The 26955-nt window shown below is 43.9% G+C and overlaps 1 protein-coding gene across 4 annotated transcripts in view; it reads left to right on the plus strand.

Annotated features, from left to right (window-relative positions):
* Positions 1-26955, plus strand: part of LOC141046704 (UDP-glucuronosyltransferase 2A2-like) — a 100816-nt gene that overhangs the window by 24152 nt on the left and 49709 nt on the right. For all 4 annotated transcript variants that reach the window (XM_073541338.1, XM_073541312.1, XM_073541320.1 and 1 more), the window contains 3 exons: positions 15297-15445; positions 17262-17393; positions 23422-23509. In XM_073541338.1, the coding sequence (XP_073397439.1) occupies positions 15297-15445; positions 17262-17393; positions 23422-23509 (369 nt within the window). The remainder of the gene's footprint in view (positions 1-15296; positions 15446-17261; positions 17394-23421; positions 23510-26955) is intronic.

The following is a 26955-nucleotide window of genomic DNA, read 5'->3' on the forward strand; positions in this document are numbered from 1 at the left end:
GCGAATCCGCTGTTGTTGTTTACTTATTCTGAGGGTTTTATCACCTTGTGATTATTATTGTCTGCACTACATCAGCAGCTGCATTGTGTGCATGCTAGTATGACTCCGTCCCCTCCTGTGACAAAGAGCTTACTGTCTAGTTATGTGCACTGAGAGTCTGGTGGTGTGGGTGGAGTTAGCTTTCTCAGCTCTGCTTCATTGCTAAATCTAAGAACTCTGATTGTGTCAGAACTGCTGCACCCAGTAAACTAAGTGACACATTGCTGGAATAAGGGTCTCTTTGCTTAGATCATGCTGCTCTCAGATGAGGTAGCAAAAACTAGTGACAGATACCCTTTAAGTTCTACATTAGTATTCATATTAGTATCCTATGTTCATAACAAACAATCATTGACAATTTATTTTGATTAGTTTGTCCTGCATTAGTATGGTCTATAACCCGAGCATCAGAGGAAAGATGCTCTACACAGAAATCTTGAAATGCTACCTAAAGAAACCCATGCATGTTAGACTAATCTTAGCTAATATTGACATTTTCTACATTTTTGTGGGCCAATTTTGCGGCCAAAATCGGCCTGCAAAAATACGGTAAGTGCAAAACCAGCATATGTTGTTTTAATATTTCATCCTTTGAAAAGCAATTCCAACTACTTACGCCCCCCATGCACATTGGATTAAAGTTGATGAAAATAAATTATTTCAACCAAATCAACTAAAACAAATGTTCGCCGGTTAAATCTGAAAAATTAACAATCGTTTTCATTGACTGGTCACAGACCATCAACATTTGAAATTAACTCCTTAACCCCTGGAGGTATTTTCGTTTTTTGCTCCCCTTCTTCCCAGAGCCATAAGTTTTTCATTTTTCCATCAATATGGACATGTGAGGGCTTGTTTTTTGTGGGACAAGTTGTACTTTTGAACGACATTATTGGTTATACCATGTCATATACTGGAAAGCAGGAAAAAAAATTCCAAGTATGGTGAAATTGCAAAAAAAGTGCAATCCCACAGTTGTTCTTTTAAATTTTTTTAACCATGTTCACTAAATGCTAAAACTGACCTGCCATTATGATCCTCAATGTCATTATGAGTTTATAGACACCGAGCCTGTCTAGGTTCTTTTTTATCTAAGTGGTGAAAAAAAATTCCAAAGTTTGCTGAAAAATTAAAAAAAAAAGCACCATTTTCTGATACCCGTAGCGTCTCTATTTTTCACTATCTCGGGTTGGGTGAGGGCTTATTTTTTGCATGCCGAGCTGACATTTTTAATGATACCATTGTACATAGTAACATAGTAAGAGAGTAATTAAGGTTGAAGGAAGACTTTAAGGCATCCAGTTCCTTCTTAAATTTTAGTAGGGAATCACTCATTACAACATCATATTGCAGAGAGTTCCATAGTCTCACTGCTCTTACAGTAAAGAATCCGCGTCTGTGAGTATGCTTAAACCTTCTTTCCTCCAGACGTAGAGGATGTCCCCTTATCCCCGACACAGGTCTAAGGCTGGAGTCACACACAACGAATAAAAATCGGTCCCATTTTAAAGGTACGAAATCGCACAAAGATTTCTTGTCCAGGGATGCGTCTGTCATCCCATTTTCTGGCGATGAACCGATTTTATTCGCATCTAACCATCAAATTGACATCCAATGTCAATGCCTGATGCTCTTTCCTGTTGACCTGGAAAAGTCTTGCGATTTAATCGCAAGTCACACGTGTGGTGCGTTTTCAATGCGTTTTTTAATCGCCCCCATAGACTTGTATTGTCGAATCCGATCTGAAAATCGGTGACAATCGCAGCATGCTGCGATTGTCTCGGTCCGAGGAACGGATCTGATAAAAAAATGGGAGCAGCACCATTGAATAACATTGGGACGAATGCAATGCGATTTTTTATCGCATTGCATTCGTCCGATTTTATCGCTAGTGTGACTCCGGCCTAAGAGTAAAAAGATCATTAGAAATGTCTTTGTACTGTCCACGCATATATTTATACATTGTAATAAGATCACCCCTCAGCCTTCGATTCTCCAAACTAAATAACCCCAAGTGTAATAACAAGTGTAATAACCTGTCTTGGTATTGCAGACCCCCCCAGTTCCCTAATAACCTTGGTCGCTCTTCTCTGCACCCACTCCAGTTCAGCTATGTTTTTCTTATACACCTGAGACCAGAACTGTACGCAGTAGTCTAAGTGTGATCGCACTAGTGACTTACAGTATATAGAGGTAAAATTATGTTCTCCTCATGAGCATCTATGCCTCTTTTAATGCATCCCATTATTTTATTTGCCTTTGCAGCAGCTGCCTGACACTGGCCACTAAATGTGTTTGTCATCCACCCATACACCCAGGTCTTTTTCAGTGACAGTTTTGCCCAGTGTTTTACAATTAAGCACATAATTATACATCTTGTTTGTTCTACCCAAGTGAATGACCTTACATTTATCCCCATTAAAGCTCATTTGCCATTTATCAGCCCAAGCTTCTAGTTTACATAAATCCTCCTGTAATATAAAATTGTCCTCCTCTGTATTGATTACCCTGCAGAGTTTAGTGTCATCTGCAAATATTGAAATTCTGCTCTCTATGCCCCCTACAAGGTCATTAATAAATATGTTAAAAAGAAGCGGGCCCAAAACTGACCCCTGTGGTACCCCACTGCTAACAGTGACCCAGTCCGAGTGTGCTCCATTAATAACCACCCTTTGTTTCCTATCCCTGAGCCAGCTCTTAACCCACTTACACATATTTTCCCCAATCCCCATTATTCTCATTTTATGTATCAACCTTTTGTGTGGTACCGTATCAAAAGCTTTTGAAAAGTCCATGCACACCACATCCACTGCATTCCCTTGGTCCAGTCTGGAACTTACCTCTTCATAAAAGCTTATCAGATTAGTCTGACAGGAACGGTCCCTTGTAAACACATGTTGATATTGGGTCATGAGGTTATTCGTCTTCAGATACTCCAGTTTAGTATCTCTTAGAAAACCCTCCAGGATTTTACCCACAGTTGAGGTTAAACTAACTGGCCTATAATTTCCAAGTTCAGTTTTTGTCCCCTTTTTGAATATTGGCACCACATTTGCCATACGCCAGTCCTGTGATACAGACCCTATTATTATAGAATCTTTAAAGATTAAAAATAATGGTCTATCTATGACTGTACTCAATTCCTGCAGTACTCGGGGGTGTATCCCATCCGGGCTCGGGAATTTACCAATTTTATTGATTTTTAGACGCCGCCGTACTTCCTGCTGAGTTAAGCAGGTGACATCTAATGGACAATTTTTATCACTGATCATGTTATCCGTCATGGGATTTTCTTGTGCAAATACTGTTGAAAAAAGTCATTTAGTATATTGGCTTTTTCCTCATCCTCATCCACCATTTCACCCAGACTATTTTTAAGGGGGCCAACACTATAATTTTTTAGTTTCTTACTATTTATGTAGTTAAAGAATATTTTGGGATTATTTTTACTTTCTCTGGCAAGGAGTCTCACTGTCTCAATCTTTGCTGTCTTGATTTGCTTTTTACTGAATTTATTTAATTTTCTGTATTTATTTAATGCTTCATCACTACCTACTTGCTTTAATTCTCTAAATGCTTTATTTTTGTCACTTATTGCTCCCCTTACAGCTCTATTTAACCATAGTGGTTTCCTCCTATTTCTAGCATGTTTATTCCCATACGGTATATATTGTGCACAGGCCCTATTCAGGATGCTAATAAATGTCTCCCATTTTCTTTGTGTATTTTTATGTCTCAGGATATCATCCCAGTTAATTGCACCAAGATCATCTCTCATCCGTTGGAAATTTGCCTTCCTGAAGTTTAGTGTCCTTGTAACCCCTCTACTACACAACTTATTAAAGGACACATGAAAACTTATTATTTTGTGATCACTATTACCCAAGTGACCCTCAACCCTTATATTTGATATGCGGTCTGGCCTGTTGGTTAATATTAGGTCTAGCAGTGCCCCCCTCTTGTTGGGTCCTGAACCAGTTGTGAAAGGTACAGTGGGGCAAAAAAGTATTTAGTCAGTCAGCAATAGTGCAAGTTCCACCACTTAAAAAGATGAGAGGCGTCTGTAATTTACATCATAGGTAGACCTCAACTATGGGAGACAAACTGAGAAAAAAAAATCCAGAAAATCACATTGTCTGGTTTTTTTTCCTTTTATTTGCATATTATGGTGGAAAATAAGTATTTGGTCAGAAACAAGCAATCAAGATTTCTGGCTCTCACAGACCTGTAACTTCTTCTTTAAGAGTCTCCTCTTTCCTCCACTCATTACCTGTAGTAATGGCACCTGTTTAAACTTGTTATCAGTATAAAAAGACACCTGTGCACACCCTCAAACAGTCTGACTCCAAACTCCACTATGGTGAAGACCAAAGAGCTGTCAAAGGACACCAGAAACAAAATTGTAGCCCTGCACCAGGCTGGGAAGACTGAATCTGCAATAGCCAACCAGCTTGGAGTGAAGAAATCAACTGTGGGAGCAATAATTAGAAAATGGAAGACATACAAGACCACTGATAATCTCCCTCGATCTGGTGCTCCACGCAAAATCCCACCCCGTGGGGTCAGAATGATCACAAGAACGGTGAGCAAAAATCCCAGAACCACGCGGGGGGACCTAGTGAATGAACTGCAGAGAGCTGGGACCAATGTAACAAGGCCTACCATAAGTAACACACTACGCCACCATTGACTCAGATCCTGCAGTGCCAGACGTGTCCCACTGCTTAAGCCTGTACATGTCCGGGCCCGTTTGAAGTTTGCTAGAGAGCATTTGGATGATCCAGAGGAGTTTTGGGAGAATGTCCTATGGTCTGATGAAACCAAACTGGAACTGTTTGGTAGAAACACAACTTGTCGTGTTTGGAGGAAAAAGAATACTGAGTTGCATCCATCAAACACCATACCTACTGTAAAGCATGGTGGTGGAAACATCATGCTTTGGGGCTGTTTCTCTGCAAAGGGGCCAGGACGACTGATCCGGGTACATGAAAGAATGAATGGGGCCATGTATCGTGAGATTTTGAGTGCAAACCTCCTTCCATCAGCAAGGGCATTGATGATGAAACGTGGCTGGGTCTTTCAACATGACAATGATCCAAAGCACACCGCCAGGGCAACGAAGGAGTTGCTTCGTAAGAAGCATTTCAAGGTCCTGGAGTGGCCTAGCCAGTCTCCAGATCTCAACCCTATAGAAAACCTTTGGAGGGAGTTGAAAGTCCGTGTTGCCAAGCGAAAAGCCAAAAACATCACTGCTCTAGAGGAGATCTGCATGGAGGAATGGGCCAACATACCAACAACAGTGTGTGGCAACCTTGTGAAGACTTACAGAAAACGTTTGCCCTCTGTCATTGCCAACAAAGGATATATCACAAAGTATTGAGATGAAATTTTGTTTATGACCAAATACTTATTTTCCACCATAATATGCAAATAATATGAAAAAAAACCAGACAATGTGATTTTCTGGATTTTTTTTTCTCAGTTTGTCTCCCATAGTTGAGGTCTACCTATGATGTAAATTACAGACACCTCTCATCTTTTTAAGTGGTGGAACTTGCACTATTGCTGACTGACTAAATACTTTTTTGCCCCACTGTAATTGTCTCTCATAGTTGTCAAAAACCTATTACCTTTGCCGGAACTGCAGGTTTCGGTTCCACAATGTATTTCAGGGTAGTTGAAGTCCCCCATAATAATGACTTCTCCTTGAGTCGCAGCTTCATCTATTTGTTTTATGAGGATATTCACCGTTGCTTCCATTATTTTTGGAGACTTATAACAAACCCCTATCATTTATTATTTTTTCCCCCTCCCCTTTATCTCCACCCACAGAGACTCTACATTTTCATTAGATTCATATATTTCTCTTTCGTCTCATTGGGGGACACAGGAACCGTGGGTGTGTGCTGCTGTCACTAGGAGGTTGACACTATGCATGAAAAAAAGTTAACTCCGCCTCCACAGTATACACCCCTCCGACCGGCTGTAGGACAATCAGTTTTGCTTAGTGTCAGCAGGAGATGGACAGGGGTCTCTCACAGACCCATGCCTACCTCAATGTGTGTCGTTCCTTTTCAGGTAACCTTGTAGGGATACAGAGTAGATATGCTACATCTGTATTCCCACACCGCAATTATGAGTACTGCGTGTACTGCCACCCCGTAGTATCCTCATGAATCCCGCAGGCAGGACCCTATCCCCTAACACAGGACTCATGTTCAGGTGGCAGCTCCTGGTCCTGACCTTCATCTCCCATTACTCACCCACCAGAGTCTGATGTTCGAGAAAGACGCACTGCAGAAAAGGTTTGGGACAGCAATCTTTTCATGCAGGTAAACCGACCCCTGTTATGGGGTAAACTGGAGGCAAGAAGCTGCAGCATTGTATGATCTGCTCACCAGCCACTCTGGCTGAATGTGACCGCTGTAATCAGCACTCGGGCTTGCAGCCCATGGCTCTATACTTAGTTTAAGAGCCAACACTTACTTTCATGCATGTGGTGCAGCGCAGTTCCAGCCTCTTCCCGTGGCAGCATTATGGCCCTGGGCTCCAACAGGAGCCCAGCACGGCCGACGCCAGATTCCGGCTCCCGGCAGGCTTCTCCCCCCGGCTTCCTCTTCCTGTACCAGGGCCATCTTGGTGCTCCAGGAGGCCAAAGCAGGGCCCCGCCCACCACTTCCAGGCGGGGATTTCATAAGGCTTCTAGGCAGCGGCAGGGCTGTTCTCCTCGCTCTCTCTCTCTCATCAGCCTTCGGGCGGCAGCTGCGGCGGGGACACAGGTCGCGGGTATGTGAGTACTGCACTACAGGTTGCTCCCTCACTCCGCTCTCTACCCCCGACGGTCAGCACCAGGTAAAACCAGTCAGTATGTCCAAGGGAGAGCAGTCCTGCTCCTCCGCCTCATCCGCTTCAGTGGCCTTGGTCAAATATTTTGTATGTACCAAATGCAATGTCAGGCTTCCTTCAGGTCAGTCCTCACCACTCTGCTCAGATTGTAGCAGACCTATGGTGTCACCTACGCTAGAGAGCAGGTGCAGCCCCCCCGCTTTGCCTGGCAGAGCTCTCACATTACCCCTGGAGCAGAAGGAAGCCACCTTGCCTACCGCCCAGGGGCCAACCATCACCACGAGAGACAGCGATTGTCCCGGATGGGCATCTTCCTTATCTAAGTCCGTGGCCGACCTTACCAAGGTATCACAGACCTTGGTAACGGTGCTTAACAAATTGCCACTTCAGATTCCAGTGGACACAGGAGCACCAAAGGAGCCTTCTTTTGGGTCTTCTAGAGGCCGTAAAAGGTTTAGACAGGACCACCAAACCAGGTCCCCTTCTCATTCCATCTCACCGCCAGAATGCCTCTGGCCATCTGCCTCCTCCCGGTCCTCATCCCCGGAATCAGGCGAGGCATTATCAGAGACACACTCTGAGGAGGGTTCTGAGTACGGGCCAGAACAGTCCCAGGTCAAGGATATGGTTCAGGGCCTCATTACCACAGTCAATGAGACTTTTAACATTGGGGACACCACATCAAAACCTAATGATCAGGTTTTTTCATTTAAGCGTCATAAGTCCCCCTCTAGGGACTTCATCTCCTACAAGGATTTTGAGGAAGTGTTGACCAGGGAAAGGGAAAACCCAACCAGGCGGTTTCAGAGAGGGAATTGTTTTGGGATTCTATATCCCTTCCCCCCAGATCTCACCGCCAACTGGACCGCCTCCCCTTCGGTGGACCCACCAGTGTCCAGACTCGTTACCAATACAGTCCTCCCACTCGCCAGTGGGGCAGCCCTAAAAGATCCCAATGATAGGAGGATAGAATCCCTGGCAAAATCCGCCTTTGAGGCAGCAGCCGCTACATTGTGTCCAGCCTTCGCCTCAGCGTGGGTAGCTAAGTCTGTTACAGAATGGGCCAAACAGCTTAGTCAGGGCATATTGGCTGGGGCACCACCAGCGGAACTGGCAGAGTTCGCAGATCAAATCTCTCATGCCGGGAGGTATATGGTGTCAGCAGCCCTGGATGCTGTGTCTTGCGCAGCTCAAGCATCCAGTAACATGGTAGCCGTCCGGCCAAAGGCTTGGCAGGCTGATTTGTCCTCAAAGAAATCACTGACCAATCTGCCGTTTCAGGGCACCCGGCTCTTTGGGTCAATGTTAGATCAAATCATTAAGGATGCAACGGGGGGTACAAGCTCCCTTCTCCCTCAGGCCAAACCTCATTGATATGTTTTCAAACGTAGGGCTCAGCCCTTTCGCCGTACCCCAGCGACAGGCACTTATGCTCAGGGCCTGCAGAGGTCGCAAGCACCGAGAGATAGTAGGAAGGTATCATTTCGGGCCACCCCGTCATGGCATTTCCGCAGTTTCAACAGCAGAGCTACCAGGTCAGGGATGGGCAGAACCACTTCAGCCTGAAGCCAGCAGGGAGTCCAACTCCCTTCCCAGTACCTCTCCCAGACTAGGAGACCGCCTTCTCCTCTTCAGAGATGTCTAGCAGAATTCAGTAGAGGATATCTGGGTAAAGGAGGCAGTATCAACAGGATGCAAGATAGACTTCATCGCGCTTCTGCGAGATCACTTCTTTCTATTGCAGCCACCAAAAGACGCTGGTATGGCTCTAGTTTTTTTGCGGCAATCAACTCTCTCAACGCAGGAGTAATTGTCCCCATTCCCGAGCAGGAACGTTTTACCGGCTTTTACTCAAACCTGTTTGTGATACCAAAAAGGATGGCTCAGTTTGTCCCATTCTAGACCTCAAAAGGCTAAACAGATGGGTCTGCTTACGCCATTTCAAGATGGAATCGATTCGGTCAGTAATTACGTCTATGGAGGATCAGGAATTCCTATGTTCCATAGATATCCGGGACGCCTACCTACACGTCCCCATTTTTCAGGGACATCAGAGATTTCTGCGCTTTGCTGTCCAAAATAAAGAATGGAATCTCCAGCGCTGGACTTCAGTTAAAAATACATCATTTATTGTAAATTCTTAAAATAGAACAGAAAAAAGTATGGATAAGGACATACAGGCAGATGGGGTCTCTGGTGGTCTCCAGAGACCAGAGACCCCATCTGCCTGTATGTCCTTATCCATACTTTTTTCTGTTCTATTTTAAGAATTTACAATAAATGATGTATTTTTAACTGAAGTCCAGCGCTGGAGATTCCATTCTTTATTTTGCTTCAGTCAACACCCCTGATCAAGGTGACTCCGTGCGCAGGAGGATTATGGATCGCAACCGAGACTGGTGAGCTGACCTCCCTTCATTTTCCCTATCCTTCTATAATTATTGCTGTCCAAAAGCAGCATTTCCAGTTTGTGGCCCTGCCATTTGGGCTGGCAACAGCCCCCAGAATTTTTACAAAGATTATGGCAGCGATGGTAGCTATATTAAGGGTCAGAGGCATAATATTGGTACCATATCTCAACGATATTCTCGTCAAGGCACCCTCCTTCGCTCAGGCCTGGGAAAATCTAGCGGTAGTTTTAAACACGCTCTCCTGGTTTGGTTGGATCATAAACAGGGAGAAATCCAACCTAAAGCCAACACAACGCCTAGAATTCTTAGGAATGGTAATCAACACCAGACCGCTCAAGGGTCTTTCTCCCAGAAAGTGGATTACCCTCCAGCAGGGAATTTGCTTTCTGTTGAAATTCCGGCTTCTATCCTTTCATGCTGCCATGAGAGTCCTGGGAACAATGGTGGCAGCTTCAGAGGCAACTCTTTGCCCTGTTCCGTTCCAGGATACTGCAGACAAACATCCTCCTTCAGTGGGACAGGTCCATCTCTTCGCTGGGTCGCCCCTTCCTACCTTCCATTCAGACCAGTGAGTCCCTCAAGTGCTGGCTGACCTTTCCTCTTGTTCATCTGGGATGGCCTTTTCCCCCTGTCCACTGGCAGGTAGTAACTACAGATGCCAGTCTCCTGGGCTGGGGTGCAGTATTCCGCCACCTGACTGTCCAGGGATGATGGTCGAGGCAAGAATCCTCACTATCAATCAACATTCTAGAACTGAGGGCGGTCTTTTTAGCACTTCTACATTGGGAAAGATAACTCAGCAACCAGCCAGTCCGGATTCAAATGGACAACTCCACGGCGGTGGCATACATCAATCACCAAGGGGGAACCAGAAGTCCCCAGGCACTGGCCGAGGTATCCAGAATCTTCAACTGGGCAGAAACTGCAATTCCGGCAATTTTGGCAGTTTACATTCCCGGCACAGACAACACGGCCGCCGACTTCCTCAGTCGGGAGGGGCTTGCGGCAGGGGAATGATCCTTACACCAGGAAGTGTTCCGTCGGATATGCCAGCTATGGGGGACTCCAGATGTGGACCTCCTGGCATCGCGACAGAACAGAAGGGTCCAAAAGTTTGTCTCAAGATACCGCGATCCTCTAGCAATAGGGGTCGACGCTCTGGTCATTCCCTGGACACAGTTCAGACTCCCTTACCTGTTCCCTCCCCTTCCTCTCCTGCTAAAGAAGATCAAGGCGGAAGGGGTGCCGGTCATATTAATCGTCCCGTACTGGCCCAGGAGGGCCTGGCTCGCAGAAATTATCAATCTTCTCACAGGCACCCCCTGGAGACTCCCCGACACACCAGATCTCCTGGCTCAGGGACAGTTTTACCACCCAAATTCTCGGTTGCTCAATTTGACGGCATGGCCGTTGAAACCACAATACTGAGAGCAGCGGGTTTTTCGGACCGAGTCATTAATACAATGATCCAGGCTAGGAAGCCTTCCTCTTCCAGGGTCTATTATCAAGCCTGGAAGGCCTATTTTGGCTGGTGTGAGTCTAATCACGTCATACCTATGCCCTGTTCCCTGCCAGCTGTCCTAGCTTTTCTCCAGGCAGAGTTAGGCTGGTTTCACATTTGCGTTTTTTAGCGCTGGAAAAAAACGCATATGTGCGCATGCGTTTTTTCCCCTATATTTAACATGGGTGCGCATACCTGCGCGCTGGTAAGCGCATGTATGCGATTTTCATGCGCTGCGTTTTTTTGGGGTGTGCGTTTGTATTTTCCAGACGCAGCATGTTGCATTTTTTGGCCCTGCAAAAAAGCGCATGCGCACATATGCGCACGTTTTGCGCTAAAAATGGCCATTATAGCCTATGGATGCGCATATGTGCGCACTGGCATGCTCATGTATGCGTTTTTTTGCACATGCGTTTTTTTTGTTAACCATGGAATTTAGGGGTTTGGGTTAGAGTTAGGGTTAGTTAAGGGGGTTTAGGGTTAGGGTTGGGGTTTGGGTCAGGGTTAGGGTTAAGTATGGTTTAGTTAAGGGTTAGGGTCAGGGTTAGGGTTAAGTATGGTTTTGTTAAGGGTTAGGGTCAGGGTTAGGGTCAGGGTTAAGTATGGTTTGGTTAAGGGTTAGGGTCAGGGTTAGGGTTAAGTATGGTTTGGTTAAGGGTTAGGGTTAGGGTCAGGGTTAAGTATGGTTTGGTTAAGGGTTAGGGTCAGGGTTAGGGTCAGGGTTAAGTATGGTTTGGTTAAGGGTTAGGGTCAGGGTTAGGGTTAAGTATGGTTTGGTTAAGGGTTAGGGTCAGGGTTAGGGTTAAGTATGGTTTGGTTAAGGGTTAGGGTCAGGGTTAGGGTTAAGTATGGTTTGGTTAAGGGTTAGGGTCAGGGTTAGGGTTAAGTATGGTTTGGTTAAGGGTTAGGGTCAGGGTTAGGGTTAAGTATGGTTTGGTTAAGGGTTAGGGTCAGGGTTAGGGTTAAGTATGGTTTTGTTAAGGGTTAGGGTCAGGGTTAGGGTCAGGGTTAAGTATGGTTTGGTTAAGGGTTAGGGTCAGGGTTAGGGTTAAGTATGGTTTGGTTAAGGGTTAGGGTTAGGGTCAGGGTTAGGGTCAGGGTTAAGTATGGTTTGGTTAAGGGTTAGGGTTAGGGTCAGGGTTAAGTATGGTTTGGTTAAGGGTTAGGGTCAGGGTTAGGGTCAGGGTTAGGGTTAAGTATGGTTTGGTTAAGGGTTAGGGTCAGGGTTAGGGTTAAGTATGGTTTGGTTAAGGGTTAGGGTCAGGGTTAGGGTTAAGTATGGTTTGGTTAAGGGTTAGGGTCAGGGTTAGGGTTAAGTATGGTTTGGTTAAGGGTTAGGGTCAGGGTTAGGGTTAGTTAGGGTTTGGGTTAGGGTTAAGTATGATTTGGTTAAGGGTTAGGGTTAGGGTCAGGGTTAGGGTTAGTTAGGGTTTAGGGTTTGGGTTAGGGTTAAGTATGATTTGGTTAAGGGTTAGGGTCAGGGTTAGGGTTAGGGTCAGGGTTAGTAAAGTCATGGTTTGGGTTAGTGTGAGGGGCCACCTAATGTTGGAAAAAACGCAAACGCGGTAAAAACGCACTAAAAACGCATACAAACGCATAAAAACGCTGCGTTTTTTTCATGCATGCTCATAAAAATGCTTGAAAAAAACGCAGCAGTTGTATGCTTTTGTATGCGTTTTTTCAATGCGTTTTTTTGCGGGAAAAACGCGCTGCAAAAAAAAGCAAGTGTGAAACTAGCCTTAGATGGCGGTCTGGCTCTAAATTCCTTGAAAGACCAGGTATCTGCTCTCTTTATTCTTTTTCAAAGGAATTTGGCCTCCCGCTTACAGGTTAAGACCTTTCTGCAAGGAGTGGCATATGCGGCCCCTCCTTACAGATCCCCTGTGGCTCCATGGGATCTTAACTTGGTCTTGGAAGCCTTGACAGGTTCACCCTTTGAACCCCTACAGGAAGCTCCCATGTCTTTGTTGTCCTGGAAGGTGGTATTTTTCGTAGCCATCACTTCTATTAGGCGGGTTTCAGAATTAGCGGCATTGTCCTGTCGTCCTCCATTCCTAATTATGCACCAGGACAAGGTTGTTTTGCAGCCTCCTAACTTTCTTCCCAAGGTGGTATCGGCCTTCCACCTGAACGAGGATATAATCCTTGCGTCATTTTGTCCCGCTCCAACCCATCCTCTGGAGTGTTCTTTGAATAAGCTAGACCTGGTCAGGACGATAAGGATCTTTCTGGCCAGGACCGCTCCTTTCAGGAAGGTGGACTCGCTCTTCGTTATCCCCAATGGGGTGAGAAGAGGCCTGCCAGCCTCTAAGGCAACAATTGCCCGCTGGCTCAGAATGGTAATTCTGGAAGCCTACTGGGTAAAGGACAGGGTGTCCCCTGCTAGGGTCAAGGCCCATTCAACCCGGGCGGTGGGTGCCTCCTGGGCGGTACACAACAGGGCATCAGCCATGCAGTTGTGCAAGGCTGCAACATGGTCGTCTGTGCATAAATTTTCAAGGTTCTATAAGGTCCATACCTATGCTTCAGCGGACGCCAGCCTAGGCAGAAGAATCTTGCAGGCGGCAGTGGTGAGTTCTCCAACCTGAAGGAAGTTTCTGTCTTTTCCCAACTCAGGGACTGCTTTTGGACGTCCCACGGTTCCTGTGTCCCCCAATGAGACGAAAGAGAAAACAGGATTTTGGTTGCTTACCGTAAAATCTGTTTTTCAGAGTCTTCATTGGGGGACACAGCGCCCTCCCATGATTTTATTACGTATAATGAATATATGATGACTTGCATGATGTCTCCTCCTACTGCTTTTTCACTAACTGATTGTCCTACAGCCGGTCAGAGGGGTGTATACTGCGGAGGCGGAGTTAACTTTTTTTCAAGCATAGTGTCAACCTCCTAGTGACAGCAGCACACACCCACAGTTCCTGTGTCCCCCAGTGAAGACTCTGAGAAACAGATTTTATGGTAAGCAACCAAAATCCTGTTATTATCACACAGGATGGGTTTTAAGGATGATTTTACATATAAACACATGCCTCCCCCTCGCTTATTTGTATGGTTATTTCTGAATAGACTATAGCCCTGTAAATTAACAGGCCAGTCATGGCTCTCGTCCAGCCATGTCTCAGATATCCCCACCATGTCATAATTGCGTTCCAACAAAATTAATTCTAATTCCTCCATTTTGTTGGCGAGGCTTCTGGCATTAGTATACATGCACTTTATGTATCTCTCTGTACCTCTATTCTTTCTTAAATGATTAACTGTTCTAACCCCACCCCTTTTATGCAGATATAATCTTTTAATTGCCAGTTATTGCATTTTAATGCAATGTTGACCAAAAAAGCGTAATTCTGGAGTTTTGACTTTTCTTGTTATGCCGTTTAGCGATCAGGTAAATTATTGATAGAGCTGGCGATTCTGAATGTGGTGATACCAAATATGTGTATGTTTGATTTTTTTATTGTTTTATTTTGAATGTGGCAAAAGGGGGGATTTGACTTTTATAATTTTTTAATAATTTTAGAAACATTTTGCTTTACTTTTGGCATGCTTTAATAGTCTCCATGGGAGACTAGAAGCCGCCATAATCCGATCGGCTCTGCTACATCAGGCAGCGCTAATAGCAATCTCGCAGTGACAACCATAGAGATCTGTTGGAGACCTCTGGTTGTCATGCCAACCCATCGGTGACCCGTGGTCATGTGACACGGGCGCCGATGGACGGGATTTCCGTCGTGTTTGCCGGAAGTGCGTGTCAACAGCCACGGATGGATCGCGATTCCACCTGCAGCTGTTAGAGGTACATATCAGCTGTTCAAAACAGCTGACATGTGCCAGAAAGGATGTGGGCTCAGTCCCGGAGCCCAAATCAAAGGGAAGGAGTCCAACATTGACATACTATTATGCCCAATGTCGGAAAGGGGTTAAATTGTCCATGTGTGGGGTTTTTTTTTGTTAAATATGGGATGAAAGATTTTTCATTTAAAGAAAGATAATTTGTCCATGAGGGATCTTTCATTGGGAGAATAGTCTCAAGAAATAAATAGCTCTAGAATTGGAGGGAAAGCAAGTTATATTTAATCAGGACATAATCTGCACTGCTGGACCTTTTTCCATCTTAAGGATTCAATTAATCTAGCCAGAAATGCACTGTGCGTGAAGAAGCAGCTAAGCATACGGTGGACCATCTTTTGTATCTGTTCAAAGAATATTTCCAGAAAGCTTGTTCCTTAATCCCACGGTGTCATAGAACATGGTGTTGCCATGTTGATTGACTCTAATGGGCAATATGGACTAAAATATGTATGTCTGTGTCAGCATTACGATCATTCTTTTAATGACAGATCAACTAGCTACATTCTTTACACATTCCAATATGTATGGCGACCTTTAAGTCTCAACAGGTTATAGATAAAATGAACTGTAGAATCAATATTATTAAAGTCTGTGTTCCTATAATTATGTAATACATGTCATCACTATTATGAATTTTACTTTATTAGGTCGGCCAACAACATTATGTGAAATAATGGGGAAAGCTGAAATTTGGCTCATTCGAACTTATTGGGATTTTGAATATCCCCGACCACTTCTGCCTAACTTTGAGTTTGTAGGGGGCCTTCACTGTAAACCAGCAAAACCTCTGCCGGAGGTAAGTGCAACTTTGACTTTTCTTATGCACAAATGAGACACCTGTTCATATCTGATTTGTTTGTTACATTTTTAATATATGCCAAGAAAAACTCCCTATAGATACATTAAAGAGAATGTGTCAAGTACAATTACCTGCATGTTAATAGTGATCTGATACCGCACGATGCCGGCACCACTGCTCGGAGGTCACCGGCTTTCACTGGCATCATGTCAACATAGCACCAGTTTCTTTTCCTGTTGATAGGGTGGGACTATTAATGTCATGGTGACTGACAGCCAGCTCCACACTGCCTGTTAACAGGAGGAGAAACTGCTGTTCTGTTGACAGGGAGCAGCTGAATCTCCGATAGGAGCAGTCAATGTCCAGCGCCGGGAACAATAGACAAGTATTTGCCCCTCTGTTAGCAACTACATAAATGTTAGTGCTTTGGTACATTTTTTTTTAAGTCCCGGATATCCCTTTAATGGTGATAATTTGTAGACTCAATCTCCTGATGATGCCTTTTAGGTGAAACATGCTAGAGACGTTATGAGCTATTTATTTTAATCACAAGTTTGGCTATAGACATTAACACGGACTACAGCCATGATAGAGTTAGAGATACTGAATTAACATTGATATGTTTGTACTGGTAGGTTTCAGATTAATAGGGCATTACCTGATACCAAAATAAATAATATATATACCCACATCTGTGTTTTTAATAGTTAGGATCAACTTTTATAGATAGTAATTGGATATTATGAAAGTCAAGTTTTATCAGTGATCGCTATATGTTTTTTCCCCTTTGGGCAATTTGTTAATGGGAATTTATTCACTCCTACATAGTTTATTTAACACAATTGGTAGTTCATATATTGTTCTTGCACATGCACTCTACTTGTTCTGTGTCGGCTCCTAAGAGCTCATACTCACTTGCGAGAAATACGGACGAGTGCAATCCGATCAAAAATCGGATTGCACTCGGACCAATGTTATTCAATGGGTGACATCTCATCTGTGATTTGTATAGTAAGGCGACATCAAGCCCGGCTTAGTAATGGAGAGGTGTCAAAAAGAGACCTATCCATTACTAATCCTAGAGTTGTGAAAGGGTTGAAAAAACACAGCCAGAATAAAGTCTTTTAATGAAATAAAACAATACACACTGTTTTTCATCTTTATTGTTCTGCTAATCCTTACGACGCCCTCATTCTCCTGTAAAATATAGAAAAAAATAAACCAACAATACATCATTATTGTCTGGCATTCAGTCCCAAGCTGTAATCCATATCTTGGGGATATAGAGTTTGCAACCGGGAGCAGTGCTAAGATGCGACCGTCCCGGCTGCAAACTACCGCTGAATGAATGAGATAATGCCAGTGCTTGCTTCAGAGACAAGCGCTGACGTCACTGAGTCTGCCCTCCCTGCTGGCCTACCCACGCTGATCTCTGGAGCGTGGGAGAATGAACTTGCAGAATAAACCCTTCACGGCAGGTGAAGGGGTGAAGCGAGGTCTGTTAAGTCTTATAAAGAGGTTGTTCTCCCAGCTTCTGAAATATAGGCGCTGCTAGAGAATAATTCCTATACAGGAAGTAAGGAGGTACATAATGCGTGACACCCTTCAATCTCGACCAGTCACTGTAGAATACAGTAAGACTTACAATAGAAAATTGCAATATCGTAATTATGGCTTAGTCTCCACTATGTTGTAAAAGATAAATATCTTTTTCTACTACTTAGGTTAAAAGGGTGTTTATCTAATAACACAGACTATTAACATCATTTATAGGAATATAAAGTGATAACTGAATGCATTTTCTTCATTGAAGGATATGGAAAAGATTGCAGAAAGCTCAGGAGAACATGGTATTGTTGTATTCTCACTTGGCTCTATGGTGAAAAACCTGACAGATGAAAGAAGTAATGTGATTGCCTCTGCTCTGAGCCAGCTGCCACAGAAGGTAACGCTTTTTAGTCTTAGTAGAACCCATAAATATCTTTAAAGGGAATCTGTCACCCCTTTTTTGAGATATCATATAATGACATCATTCAATTGTGTGTCACATAAGGATTCTCTTAGTACTTTTGCTTCCCCCTGACCCCGCACCTTTCATGCATAAATACCTTTTTTATATCGGTTCAGATGTATGTAAACTGCCACGGTCCGGTCCGCTGGGCGGGGCTTATTCAACTGCTCCCCCCCTCCCTGTCTTGCTCTACGCATTTCTTCTTGTGTAGAGCAAGACAGGGAGCGGGGAGCAGTTAAATAAGCCCCGTCCATCGGACCGGACCGTGGCAGTTTACATACATCTGAACCGATATAAAAAAGGTATTTATGCATGAAAGGTGCGGGGTCAGGGGGAAGCAAAAGTACTAAGAGAATCCTTATGTGACACACAATTGAATGATATCATTATATGATATCTCAAAAAAGGGGTGACAGATTTTCTTTAAAATGACACTGCTGTCACAAGGGCAATGCAGTTGTAATCAAAATTATTCAACTCCTATTGCAAATTTGGTTTATTTACACACTATCTGTTATTTGCAATAAACAAACGAAACAAAAACAATGTAAAAAAGCAAAACACAACTAATATAGCAAATACTTTCTCCAAATTCATCACAAAATGCCACTTTCACTGACTGCAATCTGCAGTCTTAGAATTATCCAACCTCTACAGTCATGGCCAAAAGTTTTGAGAATGACACAAATATTATATTTTCACATGATCTGCTGGCCTCTGGTTTTTATGTGTGTTTGTCAGATGTTTTTATCACATACAGAAATATAATTGCAATCATATTATGAGTAACAAAAGGTTATATTGACAGTTAGAATGAGTTAATGCAGCAAGTCAATATTTGCAGTGTTGACCCTTCTTCTTCAGGACCTCAGCAATTCTCCCTGGCATGCTCTCAATCAACTTCTGGATCAAATCCTGACTGATAGCAGTCCATTCTTGCAAAATCAATGCTTTTATTTTGTCTGAATTTGAAGGTTTTTGTTTGTCCACCCGTCTCTTGATGATTGACCACAAGTTCTCAATGGGATTAAGATCTGGGGAGTTTCCAGGCCATGGTCCCAAAATCTCTATGTTTTGTTCCCTGAGCCATTTAGTTATCACCTTTGCTTTATGGCAAGGTGCTCCATCATGTTGAAAAAGGCATTGTTGATCGCCAAACTGCTCTTGGACGGTTGGGAGAAGTTGCTCTTGGAGGACATTCTGGTACTATTCTTTATTCATGGCTGTGTTTTTAGGCAAGGCAGAGAGAGCCCATTCCCTAGGCTGAGAAGCAACCCGACACATGAATGGTTTCAGGATGCTTGACAGTTGGCATGAGAGAAGACTGGTGGTAGCGCTCACCTGGTCTTCTCCGAATAAGCCGTTTTCCAGATGTCCCAAACAATCGAAAAGGGGATTCATCAGAGAAAATGACTTTACCCCAGTCCTCAGCAGTCCACTCCCTGTACCTCTTGCAGAATATCAGTCTGTCCATGATGTTTTTCCTGGAGAGAAGTGGCTTCTTTGCTGCCCTCCTTGAGACCAGGCCTTGCTCCAAGAGTCTCCGCCTCACAGCGCGTGCAGATGCACTCACACCTGCCTGCTGCCATTCCTGAGCAAGCTCTGCACTGCTGGTAGCCCGATCCCGCAGCTGAAACACTTTTAAGAGATGGTCCTGGCGCTTGCTGGTCTTTCTTGGGCGCCCTGGAGCCTTTTTGGCAACAAGGGAACCTCTCTCCTTGAAGTTCTTGATGATGCGATAGATTGTTGACTGAGGTGCAATCTTTCTAGCTGCGATACTCTTCCCTGTTAGGCCATTTTTGTGCAGTGCAATGATGACTGCACTTGTTTCTTTAGAGATAACCATGGTTAACAGAAGAGAAACAATGATGCCAAACACCAGCCTCCTTTTAAAGTGTCCAGTGGTGTCATTCTTACTTAATCATGACAGATTGATCTCCAGCCCTGTCCTCATCAACACCCACACCTGTGTTAATGGAGCAATCACTGAAACGATGTTAGCTGGTCCTTTTAAGGCAGGGCTGCAATGATGTTGAAATGTGTTTTGGGGGATAAAGTTCATTTTCTAGGCAAATATTGACTTTGCAAGTAATTGCTGTTAAGCTGATCACTCTTTATAACATTCTGGAGTATATGCAAATTGCCATTAGAAAAAATGAAGCAGTAGACTTTGTAAAAATTAATATTTGTGTCATTCTCAAAACTTTTGGCCATGACTGTACAAAATAGAGTCGTTAGTAATTAGAGCACCTTTGGTTGTTATGATCTGCTGCCAACATGATGCATGGTAAGGCACTAGCTTCTGGCAGCATTTTTAAAAAAATTATTCCGTTGGCAATGGCCTCCAGCTCACAAATATTTATGTGTTTGTATGCTGGATTACTTCGGATGTCACCAAACATATAGATTTCTAGGGGGTTAAAATCAGCCAACCGTGACAGCCACTCAAGAATCTTTCTGGACTTCTGAATCCAAGTCTTGATGGAGTTTGAGATCATTTTTCTGTTGTAAAGTACAATGACACCCAAGCTTCATCTTCCACACAGAAGGCTTAACGTTTTCCTTCAGGACTTAAGGCAGTTAATTGAATCCAACTGGCCCTCCGCACACTGTGGATTCCAGTGCCAAAGGAAGCAAAGCAGCTGGAGAATCACTGAGTCTCCACCATGCTTCACTGTAGGCAGAGTTTTCTTTTCAGCGCATGCTCCATTTTCCCTCCTCCAGACATACCGCTTATCCACAGTACTGAAAACTTTTAATTTTGTTTTATTGCTCCACAAAGCAGGATTCCAGAACATCTACAGTTTATTTATATGGTTTTGAGAATATTGGAGCAGACTACTTGTGCATTTGGGTTAGTAGATTTGTAATGTCAAAGAAACAAATTAAAATCCATAAAGACATCTCCGGAGAGGGGACATGTGGGATTAATTATAACTGGGGAAGTGAGAAACTAACTATAACTGGGGAAATTAGAGCACTGACATTTCAATCTCCATTTAAGTAGGGACCTTCTGTAGTGAGCAGGTAATTACAAGAGGAGTACATATTGTTAGTGAACCTAATTTACAATGTGTGTGGTATATTTTTGATTGATAATATACAATCAAGGCCGAAAGTGTTGGCACCCTTGAAATTGTTCCACAAAATTAAGAATTTCTCCCAGAAAATTACTTCAATTACATGTTTTGTTTTACACGTTTATTCCCTTTGTGTGTATTGGATCAGCACAAAAAAAATGATGAAAAAACGGCAGATTGGACATAATTTCTCACAGAACCCCCAAAATTGTTGGCACACTCTACTTAATATTTGGTTGCACACCCTTTGCGATAAATAACTGTAATCAGTCGTTTCCTATATCCATCAGGAAGCTTCTTACAACTCTCAACTTGATTTTTTGACCATTCTTCTTTTGCAAATTGCTCCAGGTCTCTCATATTTGAAGGGTAACTTCTCACAACGGCAATTTTAAGATCTCTCCACAAGTGTTCAATTGGATTTAGATCTGAACTCATTGCTGGCCATTTCAGAACTTTCCACCGTTTTGTTTTCATCCGTTTCTGGGTAGTTCTTGAAGTATGTCTGGAGTCATTGTCCTGCTAGAAGACCCATGACCTAGGATGCAAAAGCAGCTTTCTGACACTAGGCACTATATTGCGACCCAGAAGCCTTTAATAATCTTCAGATTTCATGATGCCTTGGACACAGTCAAGGCACCCAATTCCAGAGGCAGCATAGCAACCCCAAAACATCTTTGAACCTCCACCATATTTGACTGTAGGTCTTTGTAGGTCTCATTCTGTTTTCGGTAAACAGTAAAATTATGTGTTTTACCAAAATGCTCTATCTTGGTCTCATCTGTCCTCAAGACACTTTCCCAGAAAGATTTTGGCTCGCTCACGTACATTTCGTACATTTTTTAAACTGCAGTCTAGCTTTGGGTTCCTCCTGGGTTTCCAGCCAAATAATTTTATTTTATTGAAATATGCATGGGTAGTTCGCTCTGACACTGATGCACTCTGACCTGTAGGACAGCTTGAATTTCTTTGGAACTCAATTGGGCCTGCTTATCCACCCTCCAGACCATCCTGTGTTGCAATTTTTCATCAACTTTTCTCTGCCGTTCACATCAAAGGAGATTAGCTATAGTGTCATGGCATGTAATCTTCTTGATTATGCTGTACACCATGGGCAAAGGAACATCAAGATCTCTGGAGATGGACTTGAGATTGTTGATATTTTTCTTGGTTCTCAAGTCTTCAGACAGTTCTCTTCTCATTCTGTTCTCCAAGCTTAATGTGGCACACCCAGACATACAATGAAAAGATTGAGTCAAAATCTCCCCTTTTTATCTGGTTTCAGTTGTGATTTTCATATTACACACATTTGCTACTTACCACAGGTTAGCTTGAACGAGCGCCACATGTTTGAAACAAAGTTCTTTACTCACAATTTTAGAAAGGAGCCAACAATTTTGTCCAGCCCATTTTGGGAGTTTTGTGTGAAATGAAGTCCAATTGCCTTTTTTCCTCTGTTTTTTTTTGTCTTGTACCAATACACACAAAGAAAACAAACATACGTACTTTAATTACTTTTCTGGGAGAAATACTTCATTTTCTGGAACAATTTGAAGGGTGCCAACACTTTCGGCCATGACTGTTTGTATAGTATAACAAAAAGACACGTCACTCCGATAATTCGATAAGGGGTGCTCAGAACAGGATACCAGTCCCAATAAATCATATAAGAAAAAAATCCGGCACTCCCAAATGCAAAAAGAAGTTCCTTTTTATTTTTCACAGCTTAATAATCCACATGATGTACATTCAATAACGTTTCGGTCTCTATAATGGACCTTCTTCAGACATGTGGAGCTGTGAGGATCGTCACGTGCAGGAAAACATGCGCTGTCAGTTGTATGCTGCCATAAGAAAAAGTGCGGATTTTTTTCTTATATGACTGTTTGTATATATATATATATATATATATATATATATATATATATATATATATAATTTATTATTTATTTATTATTATTTTTTTATTTTTATATAGCGCTAACGTATTCCGCAGCACATTATCATCACTGTCCCCGGTGGGGCTCACAATCTAAATTCCCTATCAGTATGTCTTTGGAATGTGGGAGGAAACCAGAGTACCCAGAGGAAAGGAGGAAACCCACACAAACACGGAGAGAACGTACAAACTCCTTGCAGATGTTGTCCTTGTCGGGATTCGAACCCAGCTAACCACTGAGCCACCGCGCTGCCCTCGTACATACACACACATTCCTCAACATTGTAATTGCATTATCAAGAAAGCAAAGTTGTGGAATTGTGGAAATCATAGGATTGATAGACATATTAATAATAATAAGCAAATGATGAAAAAATGGATATGTCCAGAGATGCTGAAGGCCATAGTAGCACATTAGGCCATACAGGCTGATCGCAGTAGTCAAAAACATAAAAACATTCCGCACTGTGGGAATATTAAAATTTCTGTTGGCCACGCTTTTTTACCAGTACTTTACTTACAATATGTCACTGATGTGCAGGTTTGAACTTATTACGTCAGTTCATTTGTGACTTGTCTTGCGAGAAACAATGACTGACCCACTTATGATTTGCATTGATAGGCAAGGATGAAGATTCATGACTGATGAAGAGGGGAAGAAAGTGGAACATTTCGTTCTCTGTAGTTTAACCTAAAATATTTTTAGTGCTGGAATTCAAGAGATTGTTCACAGATGGACAAGGTGTATTGAAAAAGCAGGGAGACTGTTTAAAATGTATGCATTTGCCCTTACTGAAAGTTGATTATTCTACAGCCAGAGTGTGGTGATTTTTTTGACTCTTCGTGTGTGTGTGGTCCTTGTAATCAGTGTCATTTTTCACACACTGTCCATATACAGTATATGTACCTAACTAATAATTGTTATTATTGCTAATTCAAACAGGTAATCTGGAGATACAGTGGCAACAGACCAGTTGCATTAGGGGAGAATACAGTGTTGTATGACTGGATACCACAGAATGATCTCTTGGGTAAGTCTAAAGAAGTTGTCTGACCCTGAAATCCAATATTTTTTTTAAGCTAATCTGTGCTCTATTGTGATATACAACACCCCTATACATTTTGATTTTTGTTTCTGCCTTTTGTTCCTTATAAATTTCACTTCATTCCCTGCACCCACTTTGTTTACCTACGGCTCTACCAAACTTGACAGCTCCATGTGCTTTACTATCTAACCTCACAGTCAGAGCTGGTACCGCCCAGCCTCAGTGTCCAGCCCCGCCCTCTGCACACTCATTGGCTGTCAGTAATCTGCCCCTGTGCTGACCTCTGTCATCACTTCAGAATTGGAAATAACAGAGCAAGGACCCTGTGTCCTCATCTATGGAAAGCAGCACAATCACTGTCTCCACATCATATCCACAGTGGTGATAGAGCGTCACATGTCTCCACATCACATCCACAGTGGTGATAGAGCGTAACATGTCCCCACATCACATCCACAATGGTGATAGAGCGTCACATGTCTCCACATCACATCCACAGTGGTGATACAGGGTCACATGTCCCCACATCACAGCCACAGTGGTGATATAGGGTCACATGTCCCCACATCATATCCACAGTGGTTACACAGCATCACATGTCCCCACATCACATCCACAATGGTGATAGAGCGTCACATGTCTCCACATCACATCCACAGTGGTGATACAGGGTCACATGTCCCCACATCACAGCCACAGTGGTGATATAGGGTCACATGTCCCCACATCACATCCACAGTGGTGACAGAGCGTCATATGTCCCCACATCACATCCACAGGGGTGATAGAGCGTCACATGTCTCCATATCACATCCACAGTGGTGACACAGGGTCACATGTCCCCACATCACAGCCAGAGTGGTGATACAGGGTCACATGTCCCCACATCACATCCACAGTGGTGACAGAGCGTCATATGTCTCCACATCACATCCACAGTGGTGATAGAGCATCATATGTCCCCACATCACATCCACAGTGGTGATAGAGCGTCACATGTCTCCATATCACATCCACAGTGGTGACACAGGGTCACATGTCCCCACATCACATCCACAGTGGTAATAGAGCGTCACATATCCCCACATCACATCCACAGTGGTAATAGAGCGTCACATATCCCCACATCACATCCACAGTGGAAATAGAGCGTCATATGTCCCCACATCATATCCATAGTGGTTACACAGCATCACATGTCTCGACATCACATCCACAGTGGTGATAGAGCTTCACATGTCCCCACATCACATCCACAGTGGTGATAGAGCTTCACATGTCCCCACATCACATCCACAGTGGTGATAGAGCATCACATGTCTCCGTATCACATCCACAGTGGTGATACAGGGTCACATGTCCCCACATCACAGCCAGAGTGGTGATACAGGGTCACATGTCCCCACATCACATCCACAGTGGTGACAGAGCATCATATGTCCCCACATCACATCCACAGGGGTGATAGAGCGTCACATGTCTGCACATCACATCCACAGTGGTGATAGAGCATCATATGTCCCCACATCACATCCACAGTGGTGATAGAGCGTCACATGTCTCCATATCACATCCACAGTGGTGACACAGGGTCACATGTCCCCACATCACATCCACAGTGGTGATAGAGCGTCATATGTCTCCACATCACATCCACAGTGGAGATAGAGCATCATATGTCCCCACATCACATCCACAGTGGTGATAGAGCGTCACATGTCTCCATATCACATCCACAGTGGTGACACAGGGTCACATGTCCCCACATCACATCCACAGTGGTAATAGAGCGTCACATATCCCCACATCACATACACAGTGGTAATAGAGCGTCACATATCCCCACATCACATCCACAGTGGAAATAGAGCGTCACATGTCCCCACATCATATCCACAGTGGTTACACAGCATCACATGTCTCGACATCACATCCACAGTGGTGATAGAGCATCACATGTCTCCACATCACATCCACAGTGGTGATAGAGCTTCACATGTCCCCACATCACATCCACAGTGGTGATAGAGCTTCACATGTCCCCACATCACATCCACAGTGGTGATAGAGCATCACGTCTCCACATCACATCCACAGTGGTGATAGAGCTTCACATGTCCCCACATCACATCCACAGTGGTGATAGAGCATCACATGTCTCCACATCACATCCACAGTGGTGATAGAGCGTCACATGTCTCCACATCACATCCACAGTGGAAATAGAGCGTCACATATCCCCACATCACATCCACAGTGGAAATAGAGCGTCACATGTCCCCACATCATATCCACAGTGGTTACACAGCATCACATGTCTCGACATCACATCCACAGTGGTGATAGAGCATCACGTCTCCACATCACATCCACAGTGGTGATAGAGCTTCACATGTCCCCACATCACATCCACAGTGGTGATAGAGCATCACATGTCTCCACATCACATCCACAGTGGTGATAGAGCGTCACATGTCTCCACATCACATCCACAGTGGTGACACAGCATCACATGTCTCGACATCACATCCACAGTGGTGATAGAGCGTCACATGTCTCCACATCACATCCACAGTGGTGATAGAGCTTCACATGTCCCCACATCACATCCACAGTGGTGATAGAGCATCACATGTCTCCACATCACATCCACAGTGGTAATAGAGCGTCACATGTCCCCACATCACATCCACAGTGGTAATAGAGCGTCACATATCCCCACATCACAACCACAGTGGTGATAGAGCATCACATGTCTCCACATCACATCCACAGTGGTGATAGAGCATCACATGTCTCCACATCACATCCACAGTGGTGACACAACATCACATGTCTCGACATCACATCCACAGTGGTGATAGAGCATCACATGTCTCCACATCACATCCACAGTGGTGATAGAGCTTCATATGTCCCCACATCACATCCACAGTGGTGATAGAGCATCACATGTCTCCTCATCACATCCACAGCGGTGATAGAGCATCACATGTCTCCACATCACATCCACAGCAGTGACAGAGCTTCACAAGTCCCCACATCACATCCACAGTGGTGATACAGGGTCACATGTCCCCACATCACATCCACAGTGGTGACAGAGCGTCATATGTCTCCACATCACATCCACAGTGGAGATAGAGCATCATATGTCCCCACATCACATCCACAGTGGTGACAGAGCTTCACATTCCCCACATCACATCCACAGTGGTGATAGAGCTTCATATGTCCACACATCACATCCACAGTGGTGACACAGCATCACATGTCTCGACATCACATCCACAGTGGTGATAGAGCGTCACATGTCTCCACATCACATCCACAGTGGTGAGAGAGCCTCACATGTTCCCACATCACATCCACAGCGGTGAGAGAGCTTTACATGTTCTCACATTACCCTTGACATAGAAGCACTGTGAGGT

The sequence above is a fragment of the Dendrobates tinctorius genome, unplaced genomic scaffold (genome assembly GCF_039654945.1).
Source record: "Dendrobates tinctorius isolate UK_male_01 unplaced genomic scaffold, ASM3965494v1 ptg000011l, whole genome shotgun sequence".
Lineage (NCBI taxonomy): Eukaryota > Metazoa > Chordata > Amphibia > Anura > Dendrobatidae > Dendrobates > Dendrobates tinctorius.